The 27,132-nt window shown below is 40.4% G+C and overlaps 2 protein-coding genes across 5 annotated transcripts in view; one reads left to right on the top strand and one right to left on the bottom strand.

Annotated features, from left to right (window-relative positions):
* Positions 1-2,415: 2,415 nt before the first annotated feature.
* On the bottom strand, positions 2,416-8,383 carry LOC101732574. Of its 2 annotated transcripts, none has more exons than XM_012963367.3 (2): positions 8,201-8,383; positions 2,416-5,036 (listed from the first exon to the last, which is right to left on the bottom strand). In XM_012963367.3, the coding sequence occupies exon 2, from the start codon at positions 4,876-4,878 to the stop codon at positions 2,647-2,649; it is 2,232 nt and encodes a 743-aa protein (XP_012818821.2). In that variant the 5' UTR covers positions 4,879-5,036; positions 8,201-8,383; the 3' UTR covers positions 2,416-2,646. The 2 variants fall into 2 exon arrangements, with proteins under 2 accessions (XP_012818821.2, XP_004914452.2); XM_004914395.4 differs by having other exon boundaries at positions 2,416-4,957.
* A 4,132-nt stretch (positions 8,384-12,515) lies between these two features.
* ccdc150 (coiled-coil domain containing 150) overlaps positions 12,516-27,132 on the top strand; it is a 38,575-nt gene continuing 23,958 nt past the window's right edge. For 2 of the 3 annotated variants that reach the window (XM_031902399.1, XM_031902398.1), the window contains exons 1-12: positions 13,858-13,950; positions 14,233-14,381; positions 15,561-15,781; positions 18,069-18,247; positions 19,942-20,010; positions 20,830-20,946; positions 21,037-21,166; positions 22,406-22,449; positions 22,602-22,694; positions 23,228-23,335; positions 23,468-23,592; positions 24,366-24,543. In XM_031902399.1, coding sequence (XP_031758259.1) covers positions 13,891-13,950; positions 14,233-14,381; positions 15,561-15,781; positions 18,069-18,247; positions 19,942-20,010; positions 20,830-20,946; positions 21,037-21,166; positions 22,406-22,449; positions 22,602-22,694; positions 23,228-23,335; positions 23,468-23,592; positions 24,366-24,543 — 1,473 coding nt within the window. In that variant the 5' untranslated portion in view covers positions 13,858-13,890. Of the gene's footprint in view, positions 12,932-13,857; positions 13,951-14,232; positions 14,382-15,560; positions 15,782-18,068; positions 18,248-19,941; positions 20,011-20,829; positions 20,947-21,036; positions 21,167-22,405; positions 22,450-22,601; positions 22,695-23,227; positions 23,336-23,467; positions 23,593-24,365; positions 24,544-27,132 lie in introns of those variants that run through there. The other variant, XM_018094407.2, reaches the window with a different exon arrangement.

The raw sequence follows: 27,132 nt of genomic DNA, 5'->3' as shown, positions 1-27,132 counted from the left end.
GCCTGTGTATTGTACCTGTGTATTGTACCTGTGTATAATGTCTGTGTATTGTACCTGTGTATAGTACCTGTGTATAATGCATGTGCATTGTACTTGTATATTGTACCTGTGTATTGTACCTGTGTATAGTACCTGTGTATAGTATCTGTGTATAGTACCTGTTTATTGTACCTGTGTATTGTACCTGTGTATAGTACCTATGTATAGTACCTGTGTATAGTGCCTGTGTATAGTACGGTACCTGTGTATAGTGCCTGTGTATAGTACCTGTGTATAGTACCTATGTATAGTATCTGTGGGACGGGGATGAAATCTGCAGCAAAAGTTGAGTTAGATAAAGTTTACAGCGTGCAGATTCTTATTAGTCTTCATTTCTGCAATGCCTTCAGTTTGTAATAGCTACCTAGCATCTGTGCCTTGATTGGTCAATTTTACTGTCTGTCAAGAAAGCTGTGCTCTGATTGGAGAATCTACAAGAAGAAAGATCCAATCAGATCACAGCAGAACCGGAGTTTGTGGGAACAGGAGAAGCTTTCAAGACAGTGCAGAAACAAGTGAGGTTTTTTTAAGGTGCCAAGCAGGTTTGGGGAAGCTTAGACTAGTTGGCCTATGTCACTGAAGCAGTGGGTGGATCCAGGAGTGTTCCGGTCCCTTGTGCCGCCCTGAGGTGGCCAGTGGAACTCGATCTCTGCAGAAGCAAAGTTTAGAAAAAAAATCTAAATTGTTTATACCAGCTGGTTAATTCCAACCGAGCGCTGGCACAAGGGTGTTTCTAGCAGCTGGTCAATGCTACAGTGTGGGTTAATCCGAGCACTAGTGATATCTTTCTGTGTTATTTCCTACAAGACAACAAGAATTTTTCTATGTATCCCGGTTTACTACATGGTATATGTCTGAGGAGCTAGTGGGGAGAAATCCTTTAATAACTCTAAATATAAGTGGATGTCTATAAATGCCCTGATTCATTCTTGGGTGAAATAGTAGGGGAAATGAGAATTCTTTAATATCTTGGGTAATTCAGTGTTTTCTATATGATTTTGGTTACTGGGGTGGATCAAAGAAATCATGTAGACACATCCTAATCTATGTAAGTAATCCTACCCAGATTATTTTGGCACATCTTATTGGTGCAAATTCAAAAAAAGCAAGCATGACATATTCTACATGCATTTTTTAATAAGACTAACATATCTAAAAAAAAAAACAAGTGTGGCTATCTGTTGCTGGTCTCTGCCACTGAGGACTATAGGATTAGAACTACAAAGTCTGGTTTACTTTCTGCCACAGATGTTTTCTGATTAAAACAAAAAGTATGTTCAGTTCCTAATCATTGCACTCATGTTAAGAGGGTATACCGCCCCTTTAATGGGTACTAACAGGCCCAGAGCAGCAATCTTTAGATTGGGATCAGACAAATGCCAGAGGGGCTGCTGTAAAATGCCATCTAAATAAATATAATAATAATAATATGAATAATATAAAAAAAATTCAATAAATCTCTATTTATTGGGTTTGGTAGGGGGCCGTTTGGGCCACTCTGTACGTGAAATGCTGGGGTCTACTAAGGTGGGTTCACATGGGAACTTATTAAGCCCTTAAATTGTGAAAATATTTGTACTTATTGCTTTTGCTTTATAATATATTCAGTTTCATGTTCACAAAAATAGGATATAGAAAATAACTTTTACCTTGGAATTAGGTGTTTAAGTGTCCTGTGTAGAGACCATGCACTTGTCATTATTTTACAGAGAGAGATTACACAATTGTTTCATCCAGATAGACTGTGAGACAGAACTGAACTCAGATCTATAAGACCTACAATACTAACTCAGCACTATCAGACAGCAGTACTAACCAATGAGCCACTTGTTCAAGCGGGGGGGGGGGGGGGGGGAATTAACCCAAGACATGCCATTATAATTACTAGTGAAAATGGACAATCTGCATAGTAACCCAAAAGGTGCCAGCATCATTGCTACAGAAAATGGATAATCAGCATATTAACCCAAGATGTGCCAGAATAATACAGATAATGGAAAATCTGCATATTAACCCCCAGAGGAGCCAGTATAATTACTAAATAAAATAGATAATGGGCATTTTAACCCCAGACATGCCAGAATAATTACTATGGAAAATGAATAGATAGATAAAAAATCTAAGATACCCATGTATTCCACAGTGAAGAGACTCCTCTTACCCCTATTTGCAGACACCCATGGAGTGTGCCTATCTATAATAGCGGGGTGCTGGTTGGCAGGTGCTAGGTTGACATATTTATTGGGCATGTATGTATGATGTGCCTGTGAGTCTGATATCTGGCTGAAAAGTGGCCATATATGAATTGGGAAGGCTTGAAGGACATGCAAACCCTACACTCTACAGACTACATCTTTAAAACCAAATAGCCCAATCTCAGGATATTAACAAAGGCAACTTTATTATGACACATACATACACAAATACAAATGATTATAATACCAAATATTAAATAAAGTGAATCCTTATTTTACCATCCGCCTAAATTTTTGTGGTCCCACCAATATATAATTCATAATTGAATTTCCTGAATTTATATTTTCCTTGGTTTTACAACTTTCTTCCCCCCCCTATTAAAACATAAAATGTGCATTCTACTGAAATGCATCATGAAAGTTCTTTGTGATGCTGGGACTTCATCTTGCAACCTCCACTCTTTAGTAGATAGGGTAAAACAATGTCTGTGTAGAATCTCTCTAGTTTTTTCTCTGCCTCTTCCAAGAAGTCAAAGTCAATCCATACTGGGACTATAGCAGTCTCCTTATTTGTATGCACTAGTAGCTCTGCATACACATTGTCTGTTATATCCATAAGGAATTGCAGCTGAGTGTAGTAGGCATGATCTTTGCGCAGGGTATAAATGTAACCTTCTTTTTTGAGACAAAAACAGCGATGCTTAGTAGCCTGTACCAGTGTACTATCTGGGTGTTTGTGTAAGCACTTTACTAGCAGTGGCCAGCTGTCTTTGCTGCCCCTGTTACTCACTGTTCTGCAGACTCCAGCCAACCAGCTCTTCTCTGAGTTGGTTAGAAAATCATAATCACTAACCTGAACTTTCTGATTGTCATTTTCTAATTTCAAGTTTTTATAAGTCTTTATGGCCTCCTCTTCCATACGCACAGCCCATGGCTGAGCTGTGCTCCAAATCTTAAAATCACAGTTTAGGAGCTTATTAAGCAGTGCTGGTGGCACACAGCTACTTGCATTCTTCACAAATGGGCTGTTGATAATCTCATGTACATTTGAGGCCATAATATGATTTCTGCATCTGTTACTACAAGTTGGTTTTACAATTTGACGATGTTGGTGGATCTTGTGGTGTCTAGATCTTCGATTAAAGGGTTTTATAAAGCTCCAAATAATTGGATAACTTTTCTTACACCTCCTCAATGGATGTGAATTGGATTGTCTATTTGGTGCTTCTTGTATGCTACGTATGTTTTGTGCCTGTCTGTGTTTTTTCTTTTTAGATTTTTTTCTTGGTTTGGTTTTTTTGGTTGGTGTAGTTTTTTTCTGGGAGGACAGGACATTTTTGCGTAGGGGAACAGTGGTCTTTTCAATAAGTGAATTGGCAGGCTTGGGCATGGCTGGTTTATGTAAATTTATTTTTACACACTCGGCATATGTGAGCGAGCCAAATTTTCTCTGGTTGCTTGGGGCAAAATAACTTTTTGTGCTTTTAGAAAGATATTGCTGAAGAGTCTGAGCAGATTTTGTCTTGACTGGTGGGGTAGGTTTGTCTATGACATGTTCTGTATTTTTGCTGTTGATCTCTCTGGTAGGTATGCTCTTCATGGATGTAGCTTCATTAACTGACAAGCCCAGGGAATATTTAGACCTTTTAGTATATGTATCAAATGTTATTTGGGAGTTTTGGACAGAAAAACCTGGAAGAGGTAGGCTAGATTTAATTTTAATTGGTGTGCTAGGTCTTTCTGCAGTTTTGCTCTTGGAGTGAATGGTAGGTTTGATCTTGGGTGTAGCTGTATTAAGTGCCAAGCCCAGGGACGATTTAGACTTGCATTTAGTGCCCTTGACAACTTTGTCTGTAACAGAATTACACTGAAGAAGTAGGGAAGATTCTACTTGGATTGCCAGGGAAGGTCCATCTGTGGCACTCTTTTTAGTTTTGCTCTTGGCACTTCTGGCAGGTGTAAGCTTGATGCTTCTTGTGTTTATAGAAACTCTTTCTTGGATGTGTGCAATAGAATTACTTCCGGTGTCTGGCAAAAGATTACCGTGAAGAGGTAAGCCAGATTCTGTCTGGACTTGTGGAATAGGTTTGCCAATGGCACATGCTGTAGGTTTTGTTTTTGAATTTTTAGCACATCTTCCCTTTGCTATTATTGCCTCCTTTTTAACCATATTAACTTGCAAGCTTTGTGAAAATTTGCTTTCAGTGTCTGTTGCAGGTACTGCAAGTTTGTTATTGAGGGTTTTGATGTGTTTGCTCTCCATGCAAGAAAATGTAGCAGTTTTTTTATGGGTGGAAGATTCTAGATAACAACTGTGGAATGATGAATCATACGGCAACCGTGCAGTGGGGGACTCTGAATGTTGAAAAGTAGACTGGTTTGTGCCAGGCATAAGTAATGGTAGGCTACCTGTATTCATTCGGAAAAAACTCCCTGTTGTCAGATGATATAAATATCCCATTTCATGGCAGTATAGGTTTATTGTTTCTAAACCAGATGGGTTTGTTTTAAATATCAGTGGTTCAACTAATTCTTGCTGGTATAGAGAGACTTCCCTCTGTGGATTTCTCTGGTTTGGGGCTATTAGGTTGTGGTTTAACTGGTCAGAAGGCGACCCATGTAGTGGTTGTGAGCTTAAATCCATGGTAATCACTTTATATTGATATCTCTCTTAAACTGTGCTGGGCCTCACAGGGGCTTTAGTTTCTTATATTTCATGATCTCTATAGAGATGAAGTTGGGGGAAAAGAAAAATATGATTATATTTGGTTTCAAGCAGAAGCCTAAATGAAAAGTTGAGTCCTATAAAAAAAAAGATGAAACAGTTGAAACACACATAAATAACAAAAGTTTATACCAGCTGAAAATTGTGCTTAGTGCAGGGAAATCCTATGTTGATTAAGACTTATGTTATCTCTCTTTTAGGGTCCAGTTCAGCCAATGACATCATGCCATGCACATACATCCCAACTGTGCCGATATTTACTGGACAGTCCCAATTTAAACAGCTCAGCATGCAGTCCCAAATTCTTTCTGAAAAGCCCCTCATTTTCCTTTAATCTCCTGCACTGAATGCTAAAAAAGATACAATGTTTCTCAAAATTAATTAACAAAGTAACTTTTGACAGAGAGCCCAGAAAAGTTAAAACGCTACACCTGCACTTAGATAAAATTGTAACTAATAAGCTAAACAGGTCTCCATATCTCCCAACATTTGAAAAGTAGAAGGAGGAATAAAAATGTCTGCCGCGCATAGAGCGGCAAAAATTGTTCAGGCCATGCCCCCAAAACAGGCCCATTTTACAAAACCACACCTGAAAAGCATAACACGCACAAAGTGCACCAGAAGACAGACACGGTGGCCACAATCATTTTATGACATATTGTGGCCCTAAGGATTTCATTATGCACTGTGGCACCTGTATATCATGACAGACATCGGTAGCCAGGGCCCCATAAAACATTGGTAGCCAGGTGTTACGTTTTGCATTGGTGCCAGAGCAGGGACCCCCTAAAACATTGCTAGCCAAGCCAGCCCAGGGCCCCCTAAAACACTGCTGGTTCTCCCCCAGTGTCCCCATACTATGGGCTGCTCCCCACTGCCGCATCCTCCATCTCCCCCCAACATCTTCCAGCTCCCTCCCAGCGTCCTCCAGCTCCATTCCAGCATCTTTCCCAGCATCCTCCAGCTCCCTCCCAGTGTCCTCCCCAACATCCTTCAGCTCCCCCCTAGTATCCTCCAGCTCCCCCCAGCGTCCTCCCCAACATCCTTCAGCTCCCCCCTAGTATCCCCAAGCTCCCACCAAGCGTCCTCCTCAACATACTTCAGCTCCCCCACAATGTCCTCCCCAGTTCCCTCCCAGTGTCCTCCCCAACATCCTTCAGCTCCCCCGGAACATCCTCCCCAGCTCCCCCTTAGCTTCCTCCAGCTCCCTCCCAGTGTCCTCCCCAACATCTTTCCGCTCCCCCCTAGTATCCTCTAGCTCCCCCCAGCGTCCTCCCCAACATCTTTCAGCTTCCCGGCAACGTCCTCCCCAGCGTCCCCCAGCTTCCTGCGGCTCTCCCTGCTCCTCCCACCACCCGCCTGCTTCCTCCGGCTGCGTCCCCTGGCTCTTCTTCTCCCTATAACGTCACACGTCTCTCGGGAACCGCTTCTTCTGCACCGCGGGACATTTACAAGTCAATCCGGGACAGCAGGACTTTGTGGCGAAAATCTGGACTGTCCCGCGTAAAGCGGGACAGTTGGGAGGTATGGGTCTCTTGGGGGAACTAAGACTTGCAGCTTAAAGGGCAATTTCACCTTTTTTAGAAAAACTGTAATAACACATAAAACAAGACTCTAAAAACCCCAGAAAGGTGTTCAAACTTTAAATAACCTGCCAAATTTTGTACAATGGAAGTGGTATATAGGGGGTGTGGTCGCAAAATGGGCGTGGTCAAAACATTTTGGCTGTATTTCTTTTTGTTCCTCTTTCCATTTTTCAAATGTTGGGAGGTATGCTTGCCCCCTTGGCCAATAGGTCACTTAGCCACTGGCTTTTTATAATAGAAACAATAGGAAATATGTTTTATGTAAAGGAGCTAGTAAAAACTTGGGTGGGTGTATAGTAAAGGAAGTGAAATATTCTTGGACAAGAAAAGGTAAATTTACTAGAGGGTACCAATATGTTGAGTTTCTTTTCTGTTTTTCCCTGGGGCAAATGCTTTTAGGGGAAAAAAGTAAAGTAAAAGTAACACAGAACAGCAAACTTGAGTATAAAAGTATGAGTGTATGCGAGTATGTGGATATGAGTGTATGACAGTTTGATAGTATAAGAATACAAGATTATAAGAGTATGAATTGATGAGGTTATTAGTATTAGAGTATAAGAATATGGAAGTATGAGTGCATAAAAGTATGCAAGTATAAGAGTATTTTTTTTTCTGATCTATCCTATTGGGTTTATTTAATGATTCAATTATTTCTAAGTAGATTTAAAGTATAGAGATCCAAATTACAGAAAGATCCCTTATCCAGAAAACCCCAGGTCTTCAGCATTCTGGATAACAGGTCCTATCCTGTAATATGTTTGCTTTTAAACAAGTGACCAGCAAATGTCACCTGCTGAGTGGTTAAGTAACTAGTACTGCTGTTTATAATACATAAGCATACATTAGAAAAACATATAGAAAATATAGCAATACATTAGAAAAACATGATGTTGCCCTAACAAATTAAGTATAAAAAAAATACTTTTTACTTCAGACACAGCATTCCCTGAAAGGAGTTATTGAAAGTTGTCGTAGCCCTAGAATCTGTACATGGTTGCCTAAGGCGCTTATCACTGCCCCCCTGCGTGCATGCATGGTGGCACAATGGGGTATTGGGTGGCTGTTGGGAAAGTGGTGCCTAAAAAATGCTAGTGGTGCCTAAAAATGTCAGTAGGACCTGCATTGCACACACCCAGTGCTCGAATTAGGGGTAGTAGACAGGCGGTATGTACCTAGAACCCCCTCGCTCTTGTACCTTAGGCACATGCCTTGTATGCCTACCCCTTGCTCTGACCCTGCTGCCAGGGCCCATAGACAAAAGGCAAAATGAGTACAGACTACTGTCTGGCTTTCATGAATACTGCAGGTATAACAGACCTATTTAACTTGTGAATCTCCCTGCTGATTTCAAACATCAACAGTGCCCCCCTAAGATCTCAGGTCCTGGATGAACACAAGTAATATTTATAAATAGTAAGACAGTAACTAAGACTGAAAAATTACAAATGTTTATTAACTTGTGCCCCTTGCCCAAATAATCCATGCCTTGCTCTTATCAGAGTGTCAGTGTTCCATTTCATGCAGTTAAAACACTTCTCTGATTACTGCTTCCTCTCCGTTACTATGTCCCATGCATTTATCCCCCCCATTTAGCTCATTGTTTGTGCCATTTCACATTCCTTCCCAATATAATTTGCTCATCTGATCTTTCTCACCGTTCACTGTTGCCTTCTCTTTAGTCTGCTTAGTTTACACTCAAATTTCTGTGGCTCTCTTTAGTTTCGTTTCCTTTTCTGTGACGCCACTGCTTACATTGATGTCTCCTCCTAGCTGCTATAAATACCCTGCAGCCTAGCAACATCGGTTTCTCCACTTACAATCTATTACATGAACTGAAATGACTGCAGCTTTACAGAGTTTATGCAATTTATACATGATTTAAAGGATAAAGCATAATAATAATAATACATGTTTCCATAAATGAAATGAGCAAGACACACAAGAGTTAACAAACGTTTGTTTATGCCAAAAAATCATTAACAATCATTTACTCCACTATTTTACAAATGTTTTTCACAAAAAGTTGAACTAATGCAATTTTACTAGTTTAGCACAATATTTCTGAATTTGTCCTTATTAACTCCAGCAAAACATTAGTTATTAACTCCAGAAACCTTACACCAAAGTCAGATTGATCTATGCTGTACTATAGCTGTTTCAGTGTGTTCCTGAATTCACTGGTTAACTGGTAACCCTACTGTAAGCTTTAATGGAACAATACGAGAAAGAAGCAAAGAAAAAATTTGAATCTGTATTAGAACTTGTTCCTATGCCAGGTGTGAACATAAAGGAGGAAAAGGATTGTAGCCGACCAAGTGCAGCGGTCACAGTGGGACGAGAATGTGACTGGAATAAGGACTGGCTGTTTACTGAGAAAAGTGGTGCAGATCACAGAGAAGAGTAAGGAGTCCGATTGTAAAAAGGAGCAAGTTTACCCTCTCAACTAAATTGTAATTTTCTCTTTTATCCTTAAGGTGCCCATACACCTTAAAGGAGAAGGAAAGGCAAAGTCACTTGGGGGTGCCAAAATGTTAGGCACCCCCAAGTGACTTCAATCGCCTACCTTTTACCCTGGGCTGGTGCCCCTGTTGGGAGAGAACAGCACCAGCCCGGGGTACCTGCAGCGCTTCCTCCTTCCTGTCTCGGCACACGCACATGCGCAGTAGAGTGAAAAGCCGAACTTTAACAGAGAAGTCTGCTTTTCACTTCACTGCGCATGCGATTGTCCGGGACATTTGGCAGCAGCGCGAGTAGGAAGGAGGAAGCGCTCTCGACAGGTACCCCAGGCTGGTGCTGTTTTCTCCTAACAAGGGCACCAGCCCGGGGTACAAGGTAGGCTATTTAAGTCACTTGGGGGTGCCTAACATTTTGGCACCCCCAAGTGACTGCCTTTCCTTCTCCTTTAAAGGAGAAGGAAAGTCAAAACCTATTAAGCACACTATTAAATAGTACTACTATTGCTGTGTAAAAATGATATATTTCTGGCTTGCCTAGAGAAAGATTTACAGAGATACACATACTAGAACCTACATACTTGTTTCAGTGAACGGTGCCGCTAAAAAGCACAAGCCAGCCCCCCCTCCGCTCCCCGCTCCTGCCACAAACTCTCCGCCGCTCGCCGCACCTGCCCCCCCTGCTCCCCCCACCTGCGTGTCACAGAGTTCTCCAATGCTGCATCACCATGGCAACGGGACGCTCCTGCTGTGTGCACATGCGTAGCCTACAGTAATAAGTCGCCAAGTCTGGAAGGAGCGATGCATTATGGGAATCTTCTTCCTGTTTGGCTTCTGATCTTCTGAACAGGTGAAATATGGGGAGACTTAAGGGCACTTTTGAGACAACTGAAGGTATGCCTGCAGCTTGAGATTAACTCTTTATTAGCCTTTCCTTCTCCTTTAAGATCCGCTCGCTTGGAGATGTCGCCAATTAAACGGATCTTCTCCCGATATCCCCCACCTACGGGTGGGAGATATCGGGAGAACCCAGGCTAATTTGATCGTTTGGCCCCAGGGATCGATTTACAATTATTGCTTGACTCACCCAGTGGTTGTACATCACTGCCTGCTGCTGACATAAGTGAAACTATGATGCTTAGCACAACTGGGATTGGTGATGTGGGTACTGTAGACATTGATGGGTGTTTGCTGTCCTTCAGCTGTTTATCCTTCCAGTTCTGACTTGTATTTTTTGCATACTTCTGTGTTTTTTACCTTCTTCATGCCAACCAACATTCTTTCTCAACTCTATTCCTAAAAAAGTAAGCTTGGCACATAATTAGACTCATGGTAGTGGACATTTTGGTGTTACGCCATTATATGACCATTGAAAAAAAACACACCTTTTCCACGTTTGGAATGGCACCGTCAGAAGCACAAAATTCATCATAAGACAGACACAGTGGCCCTCACAGTGCCCCCCAAGCCCACAACACCTGTGGTACCTGCATTTCAAGTCAGTAAGATCACTTCAGAAAAGGCAATTGAGCACTCCATTAACACCAGATATGCTAGTAATTTCACTGCAGAAACAGCCAATGAGCATGCCATTAACCCCAGACATGTCAGTAGAAGCACTGCATAAATGGATAGATTGAAGACATTACCTCACCTAAGCAAAATATCACAAACTCTTCTTCTTTTCCATTGCTGCTTTTCTCTCTCTGCCTAGCTGAAACTTTAGTAAAAAAAAAAAAAAAACCCAAAGTGAAACACATGACCATCTTTAATTTATTCCAATCAACCTGGGATCTGCAAGCATCATCGGCTGGCAGGTGAGAACCTTGTCTCAGGCGGCAAGGAGTGGCCAGTTACCAGGGCCCAGGGGCAGCAAAAAGCTGCCTCTGGTAACTTAAAGAGGCAAATTTGTTTTTTTTTTTACTACTACTGATGTGGCCCAACTGGACCCACTGCGACATTAAAGTTTTTAGTCCAGGATCGGAACAGCAGGTGGGGATGAGCTGTAAGGTCCCTTCAGACCCTGATGGTGGCGACCCCCCCCCCCACGCTATGAGGGCGTTAAAAAGTCATATTCATAAACATCCCCATCTTCCTTTTACTCATCATTATGCATGTAATGCTGCTGTGTACCATAGAAAGGTGGCTGAGCCTCTATGTATTCAGGATATACAGAGAATAGTCTCCTTTACAGGCTCTGTTGCCTTAGTGAAGGGACCGTAGTAGTGAAAAGGGTATCAGACTTAGATCTGTTCTTCCTGATCCAGGCCTGCTTTATGGGATCCACACCACTAGAGGTACAAGTCCTAAGGACTTTGTTTACTACCATGCTACTCGCCACAGTGGTGCATCATTATTTCTCTTGCTCTGCATTGAACCTGCCAATTCATTTGCTCCACCTTCTGCATTGTGAGTATTTTGTGCTTATTCCTGTGGATCACTTGTTTTGGACAATAAAACCAATTCTGTTTTGAGTTTGCTGCAAGAACCTTCTGGCATCTTATTTCTTATATTTGTGAGTTGTAGTTGCAGTAGTCCAATGTACCCCATGCTCTAACCCAGTGATCCCCAACCAGTGGCTCAGAAGTAACATGTTACTCACGACCCTCTTTGATGTTGCTCCCAGTGGCCTTAAAGTAGGTGCCAATTTTTACATTTCTGGCTTGGAGGCAAGTTTTGGAAGCACAGGGACACAGTTTTACTTCAAGCAGAGCTTCCTGCAGGCTAGCAATCCACATGGGGCTACCAAATAGCCAATCACAGTCCTTATTTGGTACCACCAAAGAACTTTTTTCATGCTTGTGTGGCTCACCAACACTTGCGAGCATGGCATATAAGTAAAAAGGTTGGGGATCCCTGCTCTAACCTAACTAGATGGACATGGTCTACTATATCCAAAAAGGGGTTACATGTAGTTTGATAATTATTAACATTTACACTTTTTTTTGTACAACAGGTTCACTTTGATTATAGCAGAGAGTGAGTGTTGTAGGACCCTGTAAGGAAGGACATGGCTTTTGAGCTACTGTGACTGTAGTAGCTTCCAAAGCAATGTAGGAACAAAGCTCTATTAGGGCTGATATGCGGGTAGGCAGGGGCCCCTCCTTCCTCCAGGAGTTACACAGTCTCTGGCAGCCCCCAGCCACCTGTTCAGGAACAATAGAAGCAGTGGAGGGGGGGTTTGTCTAGTAGAGGGAACAATTAGGGTGGGTTCGGGGGCTGGGTTTATCTATACAAGACGTCTGGGCTGACCTACTTACTGTTAACCCATATGGTGCTGAGGGATGGATGTAAATAAAATATAAACAGACTGATCTGAAAGGATAATAATTCATTAAACCAAGACAGACAGCACACTCAGTACTTAGCCAGAGCTGCTAATCCTCCAGCAAAATTAGCAACAGAATTGTTATTCCTACCTGGACAGCTAAAACTGCTAACGAATGGTGAAAACTACATTTCCCTTAAGGCTATGCGGTATCCGGGCGACCAATAATGTTATGGCTTTCCCAAGTGCTTCTCCTACTCAGGTTGCACATGCGCAGTGTAACATTCAACAGAGGAGGGCAGTTTAAAGGTAGTAACTAAAGCCATGTAGTTATGGTTACAACTTGAGGCTGGGTATAGTCTAATACCGATGAGAGAATATCTGAAAATATAATTATAATGAGCATATTGCTTTGAACAAAGCTGACAGGAAGGACTTAAACTGCACATGCTTTTATGGAACAATACGTGAGGGAAGCTAAAAGGAAATTGAATCTGAATGAAATCCAATCTGAATACAAGCAAAAAAGAAGCAAAGGATTGCAGCAGTCACAGTGGGACGCACGACAGGGAAAGGACCGGCTGTTTACTGATAGAATTGTTACAGAACATAGAGAAGATCAAGGAGTCTGATAACAGGTGCATGTCTACTCTCTCAACTAAACTGTAAGTTCACAGTTCTAGTACATAATTACATTATACTATATTAAACTATATTCATCAGAAGCATAAAGAGTATCTGTCTCTCTAAAAATATTTGTCTGTTGCAGTTCTGGTCCATAATTATATTTTTTTGGATCTGTTGCTGCTGCTCTATCTAGAATCTGAGATTTATGTTTGTGTGTACCCTGCACTAGTAAAAATAATGCACCTGCGTGTTTGCTTTGGATGCACTACTGTAGACTGTCCTCAGGAGCTCTAAAGTCTTTTTCTTCCCTAAGGGGTCCTACCTCAATCACTCTTTGCCTTAATTAAAATGTACCTTTCATAATTATACACATCAATTAGGATACATACTGTGCAGGCATTAAATACATGCTGGTTTATTGTACAACAACGGAAGTGTTGGTTTCAGCTGTGGGAGAGGTCAGCGCTGTGGGAGGGGTCAGCAGTAGTGATGTGCGGGTTGAAAAAAATTTGACCCACACCTGATCCTAATCTGCTCTCTAGCTACCTGCACCTTACCTGGGCTGCCTGCTATAGACTTCGGCATCCCAGGTTTACTAGCAGTGACAGGTGACATTCCCTTCAATGGCAGGCATTTCAAAAAAGTTTTTGAATCCCTGTTGGTGTAATTTCTGGTGTTCGGCGAGAGAGTGGTGCATATGCCCAATTCTCTAGACACGAGTGTGCTTTTGCTGTTGACGCAGGGCACTGAGAAAACCCTTGAGCTACATCCAGGTCCCAATGTGGCAGTAGCTTCAGGGTTCCCCTGTGCAGCAGCACTTGATTCAGAAAAGGAAGCAGGAGGAAGTTAGCGGCTGTTAGTGGAGTGAAACTATAGGCAGTGCAAGGAGCATATAATGTTTTATTTTATATGCAACTAATGTGGAGGAATTTGCCTTTGTTTTTTCCCCTTGCCCAAGTAGGAGTTTTGAGCAGACAAAAAAAAAAACTGAAAGCGCATGCCTGTGGACTATCATGCCCTGAAAACTGAGACTGTCCCACAAAAAGCAGGACAGTTGGTAAGTATGTCATAGAAGCAGAATTATGATGCCTATGACTGATGATAAGCCCCCTCAGAGAGTCCCAGTAGAGACTCCTGTGTGGTAGTGCAAATTGCTAAATTTGTAGGGTTGACATAAAGGCCAACAAAAATAGTAAACTATTGACACTATCCTCCACTATCCTGCATTATTAGTGTCTTTCGTTTACTATTTTTGTCCATCTAATGGTTAAAACAGGGATTGTTTTCAGGCCCATTGTACATTGCTCTTTTGTGTACTCTTGTGTTTTTTTCTTGACAGATGATGGATCGAACAGTGATCTCTCCTCTCAATATCCACCCCACAGCCCCTGAGACATTCTCTGTACTGCAGCAGAGAATGTGTGTGGCAGAAGAGCAGACAGAAGCATTAATTAGTGACTTGAGAGCACTTGGTGTTAGCAGTGAGAGGTCAGTGTCTGTCCTATAACAAGACCATAAAGTCAAACTCACTATATACTATATAGTTAATGTGTGGTTTTATCAGTACACTCTAAGTTCATTTGTAATTGTATAGGAAGGCTGATATATATAAAATACCCTTTATAAAGTTACTTAGAATTGGTTGATTTGTAACATACTAAAAAATTATTTAAAGAAGAATCTCACCTTTAAAGCTTTCTCACATTGGAGCTCATTTAACAAGAGTGGGCAAATTTGCCCATGGGCAGTAACCCATAGCAACCCATCAGTGATTACCTTTTTTCAGCCAGCTGCAGGTAGAACAATGAATGTAATAATTTGGTTGCCATGGATTACTGCCCATGGGCAAATTTGCCCACTGTTGATAAATTACCCCCATTGTCTTTTAAGGGCATGCTAACACGATATTCCTACCTGTCCTTATTCCTTTTAAAGGAACAGTAACACCAAAAAATGAAAGTGTATAAAAATAATTAATATATTATATACTATTGCTCTGCACTGGTAAAAGTTGTGTGTTTTCTTCATAAACACTACTACAGTTTATATAAATACCCTGCTGTGTAGCCATGGGGCAGCCATTTAAATTGAAAAAAGGAGAAAAGGCACAGGTTACTAAGCAGATAACAGATAAGTAGCATAGATTCCCATTGTATTGTACACAGTTTATCTGGTATCTTCTTATGTAACCTGTGCCTTTTCTCCTTTTTTCAATTTAAATGGCTGCCCCCATGGCTACACAGCAGCTATTTCTATTAACTACAGTAGTCTTTCTGAAGCAAACACGCAACTTTTACCAGTGCAGGGCAACAGTACATTATATTTTAATTATTTTAAAACATTTTTATTTTTTAGTGTTACTGTTCCTTTAAGTTACTAGCTCATTGAGAGAATTTCAGGCCCGCACATCACTAGTTTGTGCACAGTTTTTTGGCGTACTGCACAGTGCCAACACAGCCCTATTAGCAGCTTGGGTTACTATGCTGTTCTGTATGTTCTCAAAGAACAGAAGGTAGAGAATGAATGTAACTAGAATGATTTTCTAATAACATCCTAGGATACATAGGCAGCAGTTAAAATACATATTATGACACAGAAAAAGCAAGCTCAAAATAGCACAGTTCTTCCTTTTCACTTCAGCACTGCAGTGTATATTATTTGTTGCAGATTTGAGAGTAAAGACTTTGCAAATCAAAAGCCTGCTCACATCATGCGGCCAGTCAGTCCTCTAAAGGCAAGGTTAGCATTTACAGGGGACAATGATACATTGTGGAAGAACTGCGAGAATCTGGTAAATCGCATGTGCCATATTGAAAGCGTAATGCAGACACTAAAGCTCAGTGTCTTTCGAATGCAGACTGAGCTGAAACTGAATCCAAAGCACACAGGTAAGTAGTTATTTGTTTCCAATAACCACAAAAAGGTCAATGACAATTTTACAAATGCTTTGGGTTGAAAAACCCAACATACTGTTCTTCCACTTCAGTTTATTCTTCCGCTTTTTCTTCTTCTTCTTAACGCCCCCATTTTCTAAACACTACTCCTCCTACAGTTTTAGGGGTACAACACCCAAACTCTCCACACTTCTTTGTCCTCTAGGGGAGCAGGTTGCTTATGCTTTTCTAAGAGATCCCGGCCCCCGAATTTTTGTGAACACCCCAATTTTCCCCTTGACTTTGACAGGAAAGATTTTCAAACTGCTGCCACCCTTACAGCTTTGAAGCGACACCCCCCAAACTTGAATAACATAATCATGGGGTCACCCCAAACGAAACAGCGACATTTGTTGGATGACCCAAAGTGGGAGGGGCCAACAACAGCCAATCAAATTTCACCCATTGACTTTAATGGGGAAATTTAAACTGCTGCCACTCACACTTACAGCTTTGAGGCTGCACCTCCCAAACTTGAATCACATAGTCATGGGGTCAGCCTGAATGAAAATATGATGATTGTTGGATGCCCAAAAGAGGGCGGAGCTGGGATAAGCCAATCAGATTTTACCTATTGACTTGGCGGAAATTCAACCTGCTGCCATTCTCACAGTAATAACACCAGGGTCCCCAAACTTTGCAGAGTTAGGCACCAGGTAACTGCGGTTCAAGGTTAGAAAAAGTGGGCAGACCACCAACAGCCAATCAGATTTTACCTATTGACTTTCAATTGGGAAATTCAACCTGCTGCCATTCTCACAGTATTAACAACAGGGTTCCCAAACTTTTCACAGTTGGTCACTAGGGGACTGTAGTCCCACAATTTTTATGCCTGAGTCCCCAAACTTGCAAAGTTGGTCACTGGGGGACTGCAGTTCAAAAACTGCCACTAACAGCCAATCAGATTTCATCAATTGAATTTTATTGGTTTAAATTTAAAATGCTGTCATTCTCAAACTATTTATGCCAGGGTGCCCACTGTTTGTCACTGGGTGACTTTGACTCAAGGTTAGAAAAAGTGGGCACATCCACCAACCACCAATCACAATTTACCTACTGACTTTTATTGGTTTAAATTTAAACTGCTGCCTTTCTTTAACTATTAATCCTAAGGTCCCTAAACTTTGCAGAGTGAGTCACTGGGTAACTGTAGTTCCAGGTTAAAAAAAGTGGGCGGAGCCACCAACCGCCAATCAGATGGGGAAATTTAAATTGCTGCCATTCAAACACTATTAAAACCAGGGTCCCTAAACTATGCACAGTTTGTTCTCAAACTTCCCTTTCTAGTTCAACATGAGTTTAATGAATGGGGGCCTGGGCTGAACATACTTTTTGCCTATTGCTTTAATCATAAAAAACAGTCACAACAAAGGGCAAAGAGATTTGTTTCTAGTTTCAACTAGACAAGTAGCAAGTTTAAGACCACTTATTACATTACCCCTATATTTCAAAATTTCTCTCTAGTATTACAGTAATTACACTTTTTTATTTTACATTCTCCTTTAAATGCCATTTGGTAGAAGACTAAATATCTGGGTACTTCTTGATTTAAAGCAGGTTTAAATTTAGGTTTTCCATAATTTCTTATTGTGGATTAAAAAGAATTAATTTTCATAATTCGTCATAAATCACATGTGGGTGTGTGCTTTAATAAGCTGGCCAGATCACCCCTATAACTAGAAATGCTTATGTATAGAAAACCAAAGGAATAAGTAGAAAACACAAGAATGCATTAAAATAAATTAAAATCGAATTAGGGAATTTTAGATTATAAATCAGCCATTTCTTTCTGAGATCTGTAATCTTATGTGTACAGTATAGAGTGAAAGATGTACTTCCCGTTGTAAAATATGAGGATTTTCTATGTCGCCCTTATACAGGTGACATTTAATATCCTCACATTAAACAACAGGGGGTACATTAACTTTTTGTAATACACAATTTTGAGTTGTTTGCATGGCTCATGTCTCTTGTGAGTTATATATAATATATTGCACCAAACAGGCAATTAAGGGAATAAGTGGGTTATGTTATTATGAAATGCTTATTTATAAGAATATAGTGCAGAGATATTTTGTCAGTATTACTAAAAAGAGGATTATTTGAACCCGCCCCCCCTTTTATTTATGTGCTGGCATATTCAGTTTTCACGGATATTAACCATTATTGGGCAGAAGAAGGCATTCAATACGTAAATTAACTATACAATGGTCAATGTAGACATGAGCGCTGTCTTCCTTAGCTGAGCTGGAACAGCGACTGAATGAAGTTCAGGAGGAGCACTCTGAAGAAATAAGAGATGCACAGCTGGAAATCATGAGGCTACGGCAAAGACTTAGTAGTGAGACAGAGAAGCGGGAGAGAGAAGAGGCAGCGAAGGAGAGGCTGAGCGCTGCCCTGGAAATCGCAACAGCGACTAAGGTGGAGATTGTGTTACAGCCCCTGTGTACCATGCAAGGTTATTGCTAAGCTATGTGCTTGTGCTCACGCACACAAATTTTGATAAAAAAATTAATTAAAGGTAACAGCCATAATACAGGCACTGAGTTATCAAATGCAATAATCAAGATATGTGATGCCATTTCTCAAAAAAATTGTTGTGAGTTAAAAGGAGATGAAAAGGTAAAAATCACTGGGGGGTTCCCAAATCTTAGACACCGCCGGTGATTGTAATCATGTACCATTTACCCCAGGCTGGTGTTCCTGGTCCTGGAGAAAACCGCACAAGCCCAGGTAACTGCGAGCCAGCAATCCTGTTCCTTCTCTTTTCTAACCTCGGCATCCCGGGGCCCATGCATGCACAGCAGAGTGAAAAAGCCGGCTTTTTTGTTAAAGTTTGGATTTTCACTCTTCTGCGCTTGTGCAAGCAAGCGGCGCAAAGAAAGAAGAAGGAGGATGATTGCTGGCTTACAGCTACCCTGCAATAATCACACTGTTATTTTACATTCTCCTTTAAATGCCATTTTGCAGAAGACTAAATATCTGGGTTATTGATTTTAAGCAGGTTTAAATTAGATTGGCAGGTTTAAATTGATTTTAAGCAGGTTTAAATTAGATTGGCAGTTTTCACTTAAGGGCTCTGGTACACGGGGAGATTAGTCGCCCGCGGCAAAACTCCCTGCTCGCGGGCGACTAATCTCCCCGTGTACCAGAGCCCTAACAGGAGCATCAGCCTGGGATAAAAGGTAAGTGATTACAAGCACTAGGGGTGCCTAACATTTGGCAAACCCCCCAGTGATTTTTAACTTCCCTTCTCCTTTAAAGGGAAACTATACCCCCAAACAAAGTAGAACTCTATAAAATTATATTGCATAAAACAGCCCATATGTAAAACCCTGCTTCATCTAAATAAATAATTTGTCAAATATACTTGATGCTATTGGGTAATCACAATATGTTGTCTCAAACTAAAAGATATAAAAGAGCAATATTTACTGATATATATTCTAGTTTGGTAAGATTCTTTAATAGGTCACCTAATTATGATATAAACTTTCCAGTTACGTATTCATTCTGGGGGTATAGTTTCCTTAAAGCACATAGCATGTTATACACTGAATATAATTGCTGCACAGCTAGACAGATTATAGGGAAAATGTACAATTTGCCATTAGTACAATAATAATGTTGAAGCAGAAAAATGTCCCTATATTTTTTACAGAAAAAAAATTAAGGTGGCCATACACACTAAGATCCGCTCGCTTGGGGAGGTCGCCAAGAGAGTGGAGCTTCCCCCTATATCTTCACCTATGGGTGGGCGATATCGGGCTAATTAAATTAGAATGACGGGTATAGGCATCTGTCGGTTCGGGGACCGCATCAACGAGCCGATGCGGTCCCCGATCCAACTAAAAATCAAAGCTGTCCGATCGAGATCTGCCCGATTTCAGCCCAGATGTTGCCCAGGCATGCCTGTCGTTAGTGCCCATACACAGGCCGATAAGCTGCCAAATCGGTCTAAGGGACCGATATAGGCAACTAGAATCGGTCCATGTATGGCCACCTTTAAAGACAATTCAGACTGGGAAAATTAGGCAACATCTGTTCAGTCTGTCTGTTTACACTTTTTTCTTTCCATCTGTATTTATCATTGTACAATTTATCTTAATTCTCAGACTGATGTGTCAATAGCTGCTGAGGAGATGAAAGCTACAAAACTTCGTATGAACCAAAGACTGAGAGAGGTAAAATAATAAAAAAAAAAAAATTACATATATATTATAGCCATTAAAACACTTGTAGTTTTGTTGAAATACAAAAAAAACCCCATTTGTAGTTTAATATATTTTACTACATTTATTAGTTCCACTTTTGTGCAGCCTGAGCCATTTGGATCAGATTTTGATTTGGCACTTATACTGCTTTTATATGCAGGAATTTGTTATTAATAGGTGTTTTTCAGTCATTCAGAGTTGGGTGGGGTGACTGTTATCCTTTGGAGCAGTGTAAAAAAGTATTATTTTTTGTGTTTAAGAAGAGCATTTGTAAAATCATGAACACTTTCATAGCAATGAGTTGAAATTTTTAGATTATCGTTAATTATTGTGACACTGATGCAGTGTTCTGCTCTGAAAATTTTTACACTCGTCTTCTTTTGGCTCTTTGTTTTATTGGGCTTTTTTGGTTTAAGTCTCTGCACCATACACTTAAAACTGTGTCAATTATAATGCATAATACAATTATTTATAGCCCTTAATTTGTATTCCATTTAGATTAATCAAGGCAGGGCTGTGATAGGCTGCAAACCTTTAAAATGATATTGCCACAAACGTGCAGTGAAATTTTCTATACTGACTATGAAACATAAACTATATCTGTGTTACTAGGGGTTAAGTTATATCAAATTATCTTTTCAGACTTCTTTTCAGACAATGCTAGTGCCCTGTGGTCCTGTATGTCAGACGTAGAAAATAACTCTCTGTTTGGAAACATACAAAACTACCATTTATTTTAGTTGTAATGTATTTTATTGTCTTTTATGCTATCTTATGTTTTCCTTTTAGTTACAGGAGCAGCTTTCAGAGGAAATTGCTTTACGTTCTATATTAGAGGAGGAACAAGCAGTTATGCTGAAAAATGTGCATGACATGAAGCAAGTTGTGGAAGATGAACGAGCTCAGGTGAATGCAAGTGTGTTCGTATATCTGAGTGGTTTGTACTAATACTCTGTTGCTGTACTAATGCCTTCTGTATGTGCTACTGCATGGCAGGTGCAAGAACTCCAGCAGGACTGTCAGAAATTGCGCAGCGATGGGCAGGAAGTGAAACAAAGGCTGTATCAGCAGGAGGAGAAAATAGTCAAACTGGAACAATTAAAAATGCAGCTCCAGGAAGACCTAGGTGGGTAGCCAGTTGTGTTGTGTGTGTCCATATCATTCATTGTACAATTATTCATGATTTATACTGTGTATGCAAGTACACTGGTTATCAAATGGGTAGGAAGACAATGTAGGAATCAGTGGGTATCTATTATGCAAAATGCTTGGAACCTGGGGCTTCTGGATGTTGTTTACTGTAATTTGGATCAATGTATCAAATAGATTTTAATATGAAATAACCCGGATTGTTTTGCTACCAATATGAATTTATGCAAGCTTTAAATCAAGTACAAGGTACTTATTACTACAGCTATTATTAAAAAGGAAATAACTAAAAAAAAAATAGAATTGTTGGCTTACAATGGGAGTCTAATTTCAGTCTTTTTCCAACTAAGCACTCCCTGCAGCCATATATCTAAACTACTTCCACCTGCCACTCCCACCCCACTAACCTTTTGAGGGTAAAAACTCTTGTGAGAAGGGTACTCATAACTATTGTTTTTCTTTGCCTTTTTATTTTTGTATTGTTTTGTATCTGAACTTATGTCTTGCAACTTATTTCATCTTAATTGTTTTGATATATTGGATGCGTTTATATTATTATGCCTTGTTATGCGCTTAAAGGAGAAGGAAAGACTAATAAAGTTTTAATCTCAAGCTGCAGGCATACCTTCAGTTCTCTCAATAGTGCCCTTAAATCTCCCCATATTTCTCCCATTCAGATGATCAGAAGCCTCATAGGAAAAAAAAATGCTGAGCTCTGTAAAGAAAGTTCCCATAATGACATGCTCCTGAACCAAGACCGGTGTACATGCTCAGTTAGTAAGACTATGAGGAAGCTTCCTGTTGATTGGCTCAGATCACACATTCCTTAGGGGGGGAAGGGAGTTCTTAGCATTCTTGAGGGAGGGGGGAGCAGGAGAGAGGAGAGAGAAAGAAATCCTGTTTCTTTTGAAAGAGAACTCATTTCTGCGAGTGCTTATAGCTGTATTTACATAGACCTTTTTGATAAAGCTTACTTAGTTTTTACCTTTCCTTCTCCATTAAATTGGCCATGCATACTTCGTTATTGGCTGCTGACTTACCAATCTTGACTGATGCAAAAGCTTACTGGCCACTGCCATGGGCCAAAAACTGACCAAAGGCTGTATAACTGATGCCTGAAGTGAATCTCCCATTACTCTGTATAGTCCTGGAGTGGCGGTGGTGTCCTGTAAATAAATGATCATGACTGTAAATGTGTTGTCATTTCCTTCTCCAGAAAAAAGAGACTCTGTCATCAGCCAACTACTTGAGGAGGTGAAGGTAAAAAGACTGAAATTCTCAAAAGAAAAGTAGAAAGTTTGTGGAATTGTTTGCTTTTGTTGTAGCAACATATAAATATAAAAAAAATTTTTGGTCTGTGAAATGTGTTATTTGTTATTGCATGCATGCTATTTTATATCTTTTTATTGAAGAACAACCAGAAGTGTTGTGATGCACAGCAGGCTGAGCTTGCAGTAATAAAAGCTGATTCGGTGGCTCTACGGGAAGCAGCGGAAAAAGTTCAGGTACTGACAAAGTTCTCTCAAAATAAATAAATAAATACATTTGCAAGGTGTTACGCTTTTTATTGCACAAGAGACGGGTTTGTTATACAGACTATGCTTTTGTGTCTTGTGTGCAAAAATAAATTAAGGATTTGATGAAGCACAATAACAGATTAACAAGAACATTGATTGGGTTAAATGTAATTATTTTAACATAGAATTCAGGAGTTTAATGTACAGTATAAGTCTGCATCAACAAATTGACATAGAATATCATAGACTGGCGGTGTTAAAAAAAAAAAAAAAAAAAAGCTGCATCTTCCTTTCATTGGATTGTTGAGCTTTTAGCATATAGTTGTATGCAGGAGTGCACTTGTTTGAACTAGTGATGAAATTGAGCTCACAATTTGTTCTCTCTGTTTGGGTTGCAGTATATGCCCACATCAGCAATGTTTTTTTCCGATAACTAATTCTTGGTTTGATATACCTATACCATATATGCCTTTACAGTGTCTGTTTTGTGCTAATGGTATTCTTTTCCTGTCTTTAAACAGTCTTTGAACCAACAACTGGAAATCCAGTGCTCAGAACTCACAGCCGCCATGCAAACACTTACAACAGAGAATATCCAGCTTCAGGACAAACATGAGCAAGAAATCAAGGTTATTACACCACCCTGGAAAGGAGTATTAATTTGCCTTGTAATAAACAGTGTAACCTTGCTTCTTGTACTTCTACAAAATACCTATCTATTCTCTTTTTAACCTAGTCTTTTTTATGGTCTCTGTATACAGACACAAAAGGAGACTATGACCCTCAAAATGCAGGAACAGAAAGTGTTGCTGACTGCTGCCAAGAAAGCCCTAAAAGCAGAGGTTCGGGAGCTGCAGAATCACAGGACCCAACTTGAGAGAGAGTTGTATGTCTCTTGTCTTATATGCACCACCATTTGTTTATGTCAGTACATCTATATGTAAACCTTTTAGGGTGGTTGTATTTTGTAGTGCTCCCCAAACTAATTAATATTAGGATTTATATGAGGTGTAAACCCAAAAAATAAAATTTGGCTAATGAAAAATATTATAACTTTAAGCAACTTATATATAATGTAATTGCAATGTGGCTGCCCCTTGCTATTCTTTGCATTGTTGGTTCTGACTATTGAAAAAAAAAAAAAAAAAAAAAAATTAGTAGAAGCCAGCTGATTATCAGACATGTGAAAAACATAGAAGGCATTTTGGGAAATTGAGTCTTGGCTCGAGTAGAGCTTACTTCTAAATTGTTTTAAAAAAAATGAGAACCAGCAGAGCAGAAATGGATAGATGGATAGTGTTCTCAATTACATTTACAAACATCTTCAAAAACTTAAAACCTTTGATTTATCCATTTGGAAAAGTTGTTTGCAAGGCTTAAAATAAAAAAGTTAAAACAACACCAATCAGACTTCAGAAATCTTTTATAATACTATGAAAAGCAGTAGACTCTTGGTCACAGCTGGTTATGTCTTTTTAATCCAACCCCAATGTGCACTTAGGGGAATTTATGACAGCATGGCACCATTTGCCACTGATACTGGTGCCAATCTTATGTTAAGATGTTGATCTTTAACTCCAAAAGCAGTAGCACCTTGCCATTTTACATTCCTTCATTATCCCTATAATTGTTAACTGCAGTAATGCAATTCTCATATAGGGAAGTGCTTCGAGCTGACCACTCAGCATGTCAGAAGAAGGCAATACATGCAGAACAGAAAACAGCCACACAGAGGGAGTTGCAGGAGTCAACAATTGCCTGTCTGAGGGGTGACCTGGACTCAGCCCTGAAAGAAAAAATAAGTTTAGAGAATGAGAGGGATTCATTACAAGCTAAGGTATGGAGATGCTTACTGTGTCAAACTACAAATTGCTTTAACAATAGTGTTCAATCCAGATATTGGTTATCCCAGAAACTGCATGTGCAAACACTACACTCAGTAGTCAGTGAGTCTGTTTCTCAAGGCATCGTGTTTTTCTCTAGCTACAAATAAACCTGAATTTGTACAGCGTTAATTTTACCGCGTTGCGTTAATTCTCACCCAGAAATAATACTAACGCATGATTCACAAACACTTAGACACGCTAAATATCGCATTAGTCTGTGCGAAAATGAACACCTACTTGGAGCAGGCGGTAATTATAGAAAAGTACAGTTCATGAGCTTTTGGCAACACAATATGGACTTTGCAGTGTGATTTATTCAAGTATGCGTTGGCCCTAGAGCAGGGGTCGGGAAACTTTTTGTCTGAGAGAGCCATAAACACCACATATTTTAAAATGTAATTCCGTGAGAGCCATACAATATGTTTGGCCATGGATGCTGCGGGGCAAGGTAGGGTGGGTCGCAAGGATGTCGGATATGATGCAGAGGAGGATGTGGCCTGCACTCGGCGGATAGAAGATGTGTTATAAGGCTTAGAGCACGTCTTCTATCGGCCGATCGCAGGCCACGCCCCCCATTGTTTTTTTTATTAAAGATTTGGCAGCGAGCCAGATGCAGCCCTCAAAAGAGCCACATCTGGCTCCCAAGCCATAGGTTCCCTACCCCTGCCCTAGAGTAATGTAGCCTCCAGTTTGCAGGGAAAATGGTCATTTTCAAAAAAAGTAGTTTTAACGAATGTAATGGTGTGTATGGCTAATATGGCGTGCGCGCGATAAGTAGTGCATGTGCGTTAATTAGTGCGCGCAACAAGTAGCGTGCTGTGTTAATTAGCGCGCGTTGCGTCGAATACCGCACGGAAATAGTCTTCGTGACTTAAATAACACAAACAGCATCGCGTCTAAATTAACGCAAATATACTTTTAGTGAATCGTGCGTTAAAACACGCTAAAATGTTATAGCGCTAGTTTTATCGCACTTTAGTGAATTAACCCTTATGTGTGAGGTTGCACAGTTTCTGTATGTGGTTCTGTATCATAAGTAATGTAAACTAAAGCACATATATACCTAAGAGATTCTCAGACAGTATATTAATTTAAAGTATCCATTGTCTGTGTGTGTCTAGTGGTTCTAGCTAATTCTTGGATATGTCAAGAATTTGGGATATATTATTGTTATTTTGACAACTTTAATAACAGCCATTAAACTTGGGAGCAGAGTATTCCCACTGAAAATAAAATCATAGTGTTGCCATAATTGCCAAATTAGGCCTTTAATATTGCACCACATCAGGCCTAAGTAAATACTGTACTGTTCTAATGGCTTATTTATACCTGTAAATATGCTGCAGTAATACCTGCTGTTTGTGCAGCCTTTCTTGGCCCCCTTCTAGCAGTGAGCAGGGAGACCACTAGTGGTGTATGATGATGTATGATGTTTTTTTTATTTCCTTTAAAGGACAAGGAAAATCTATTAAGCACACTATTAAATAGTACTACTATTGCTATGTAAAAACGCTATATTTCTGGCTTGCCTAATGAAAGATCTACAGAGATACACCTGCTACATTCTATATACTTGTTTCAGTGAACGGCGCCGCCATCTTTAACAAGGGATGCCCACTCCCTTTCCTCACTGTCTCTACTGCGCATGCGTCCCCCGCTCCCCCCTGTGTCCTTCTGTGTCTCCCCCCCTCAGCTCACACACCAACTTGTCCAACTCAACTCATTGTCACCCCCCCTTGCTTTGCTCCGCTCCCCTCCCTGCTTGCCTCTCCCACCCCCCAGCACCTGCCTGCCGGCTGCATCCTCTTGTCACTGTCACCACCACCCTCCTCCACTCAGCTCCGCTTTGCTTCCCTCCCTGCTTCCCTGCCGCCATCTTGGTGATCAGCAAGCAGCACATGCACACTAGCACCCAGACTGGGATATTGGGGTACAAGGTTGGATTGGCCCCCAACAGGCACTGGATAAAAACCCAGTGGACCCTAGTCCTGTTGGGCCCCTTTTCGCCGGGAATGTTGGTGTCTGGGCCAGATTGCTGTTGACCAGTAATGAGTAGGGGCTAGAGAAGTAGTGCAGGGGGTGGACCCTTGATTCACTTTTTCCCCTCGAAGAAGGTATTTAGACCCTTACATCTCATTACAGAAGTGGAATTACACAGAAATATAGTATAGACAACATTAGAAAGCCCAGCTGGTCCTAAAAAAATGATGTATAGTTTTCCTAGGCAAAGTAAAATAACCCTTCAGGAAATGCCTCTAAAGTGAAATGGCATATGAAATGCAAAATCCTGCTGGTAAAATCATTATTCCAAGGCTCATGTAGATGTGGGACTGGGTTTGGTGGCACACTGACAGATTTACTAAGAGCTAAAGGCAAATTCATAAAAAAATGTCGGTAAAATGACAAAATCTGAAAACTGTCTGTTTAAAACACAAAGTCACAAAAGTGGAGATAGAGAATTGTGAATTAAGTGGTAAATCCGACAAATCTATCTCCACTTTTATTTTGTCTCAATATCATCACTTTTTGTGAATTCTTGT

This window comes from Xenopus tropicalis, chromosome 5 (genome assembly GCF_000004195.4).
Source record: "Xenopus tropicalis strain Nigerian chromosome 5, UCB_Xtro_10.0, whole genome shotgun sequence".
NCBI classification, from domain to species: domain Eukaryota; kingdom Metazoa; phylum Chordata; class Amphibia; order Anura; family Pipidae; genus Xenopus; species Xenopus tropicalis.
This window is presented reverse-complemented; position numbering and strand designations above follow the sequence as displayed.

What these genes read in the sequence shown, in the direction of transcription:
- LOC101732574 (XM_012963367.3), bottom strand. Translation starts at nt 4,878, where the DNA reads ATGGATTTAAGCTCACAACCACTACATGGGTCGCCTTCTGACCAGTTA.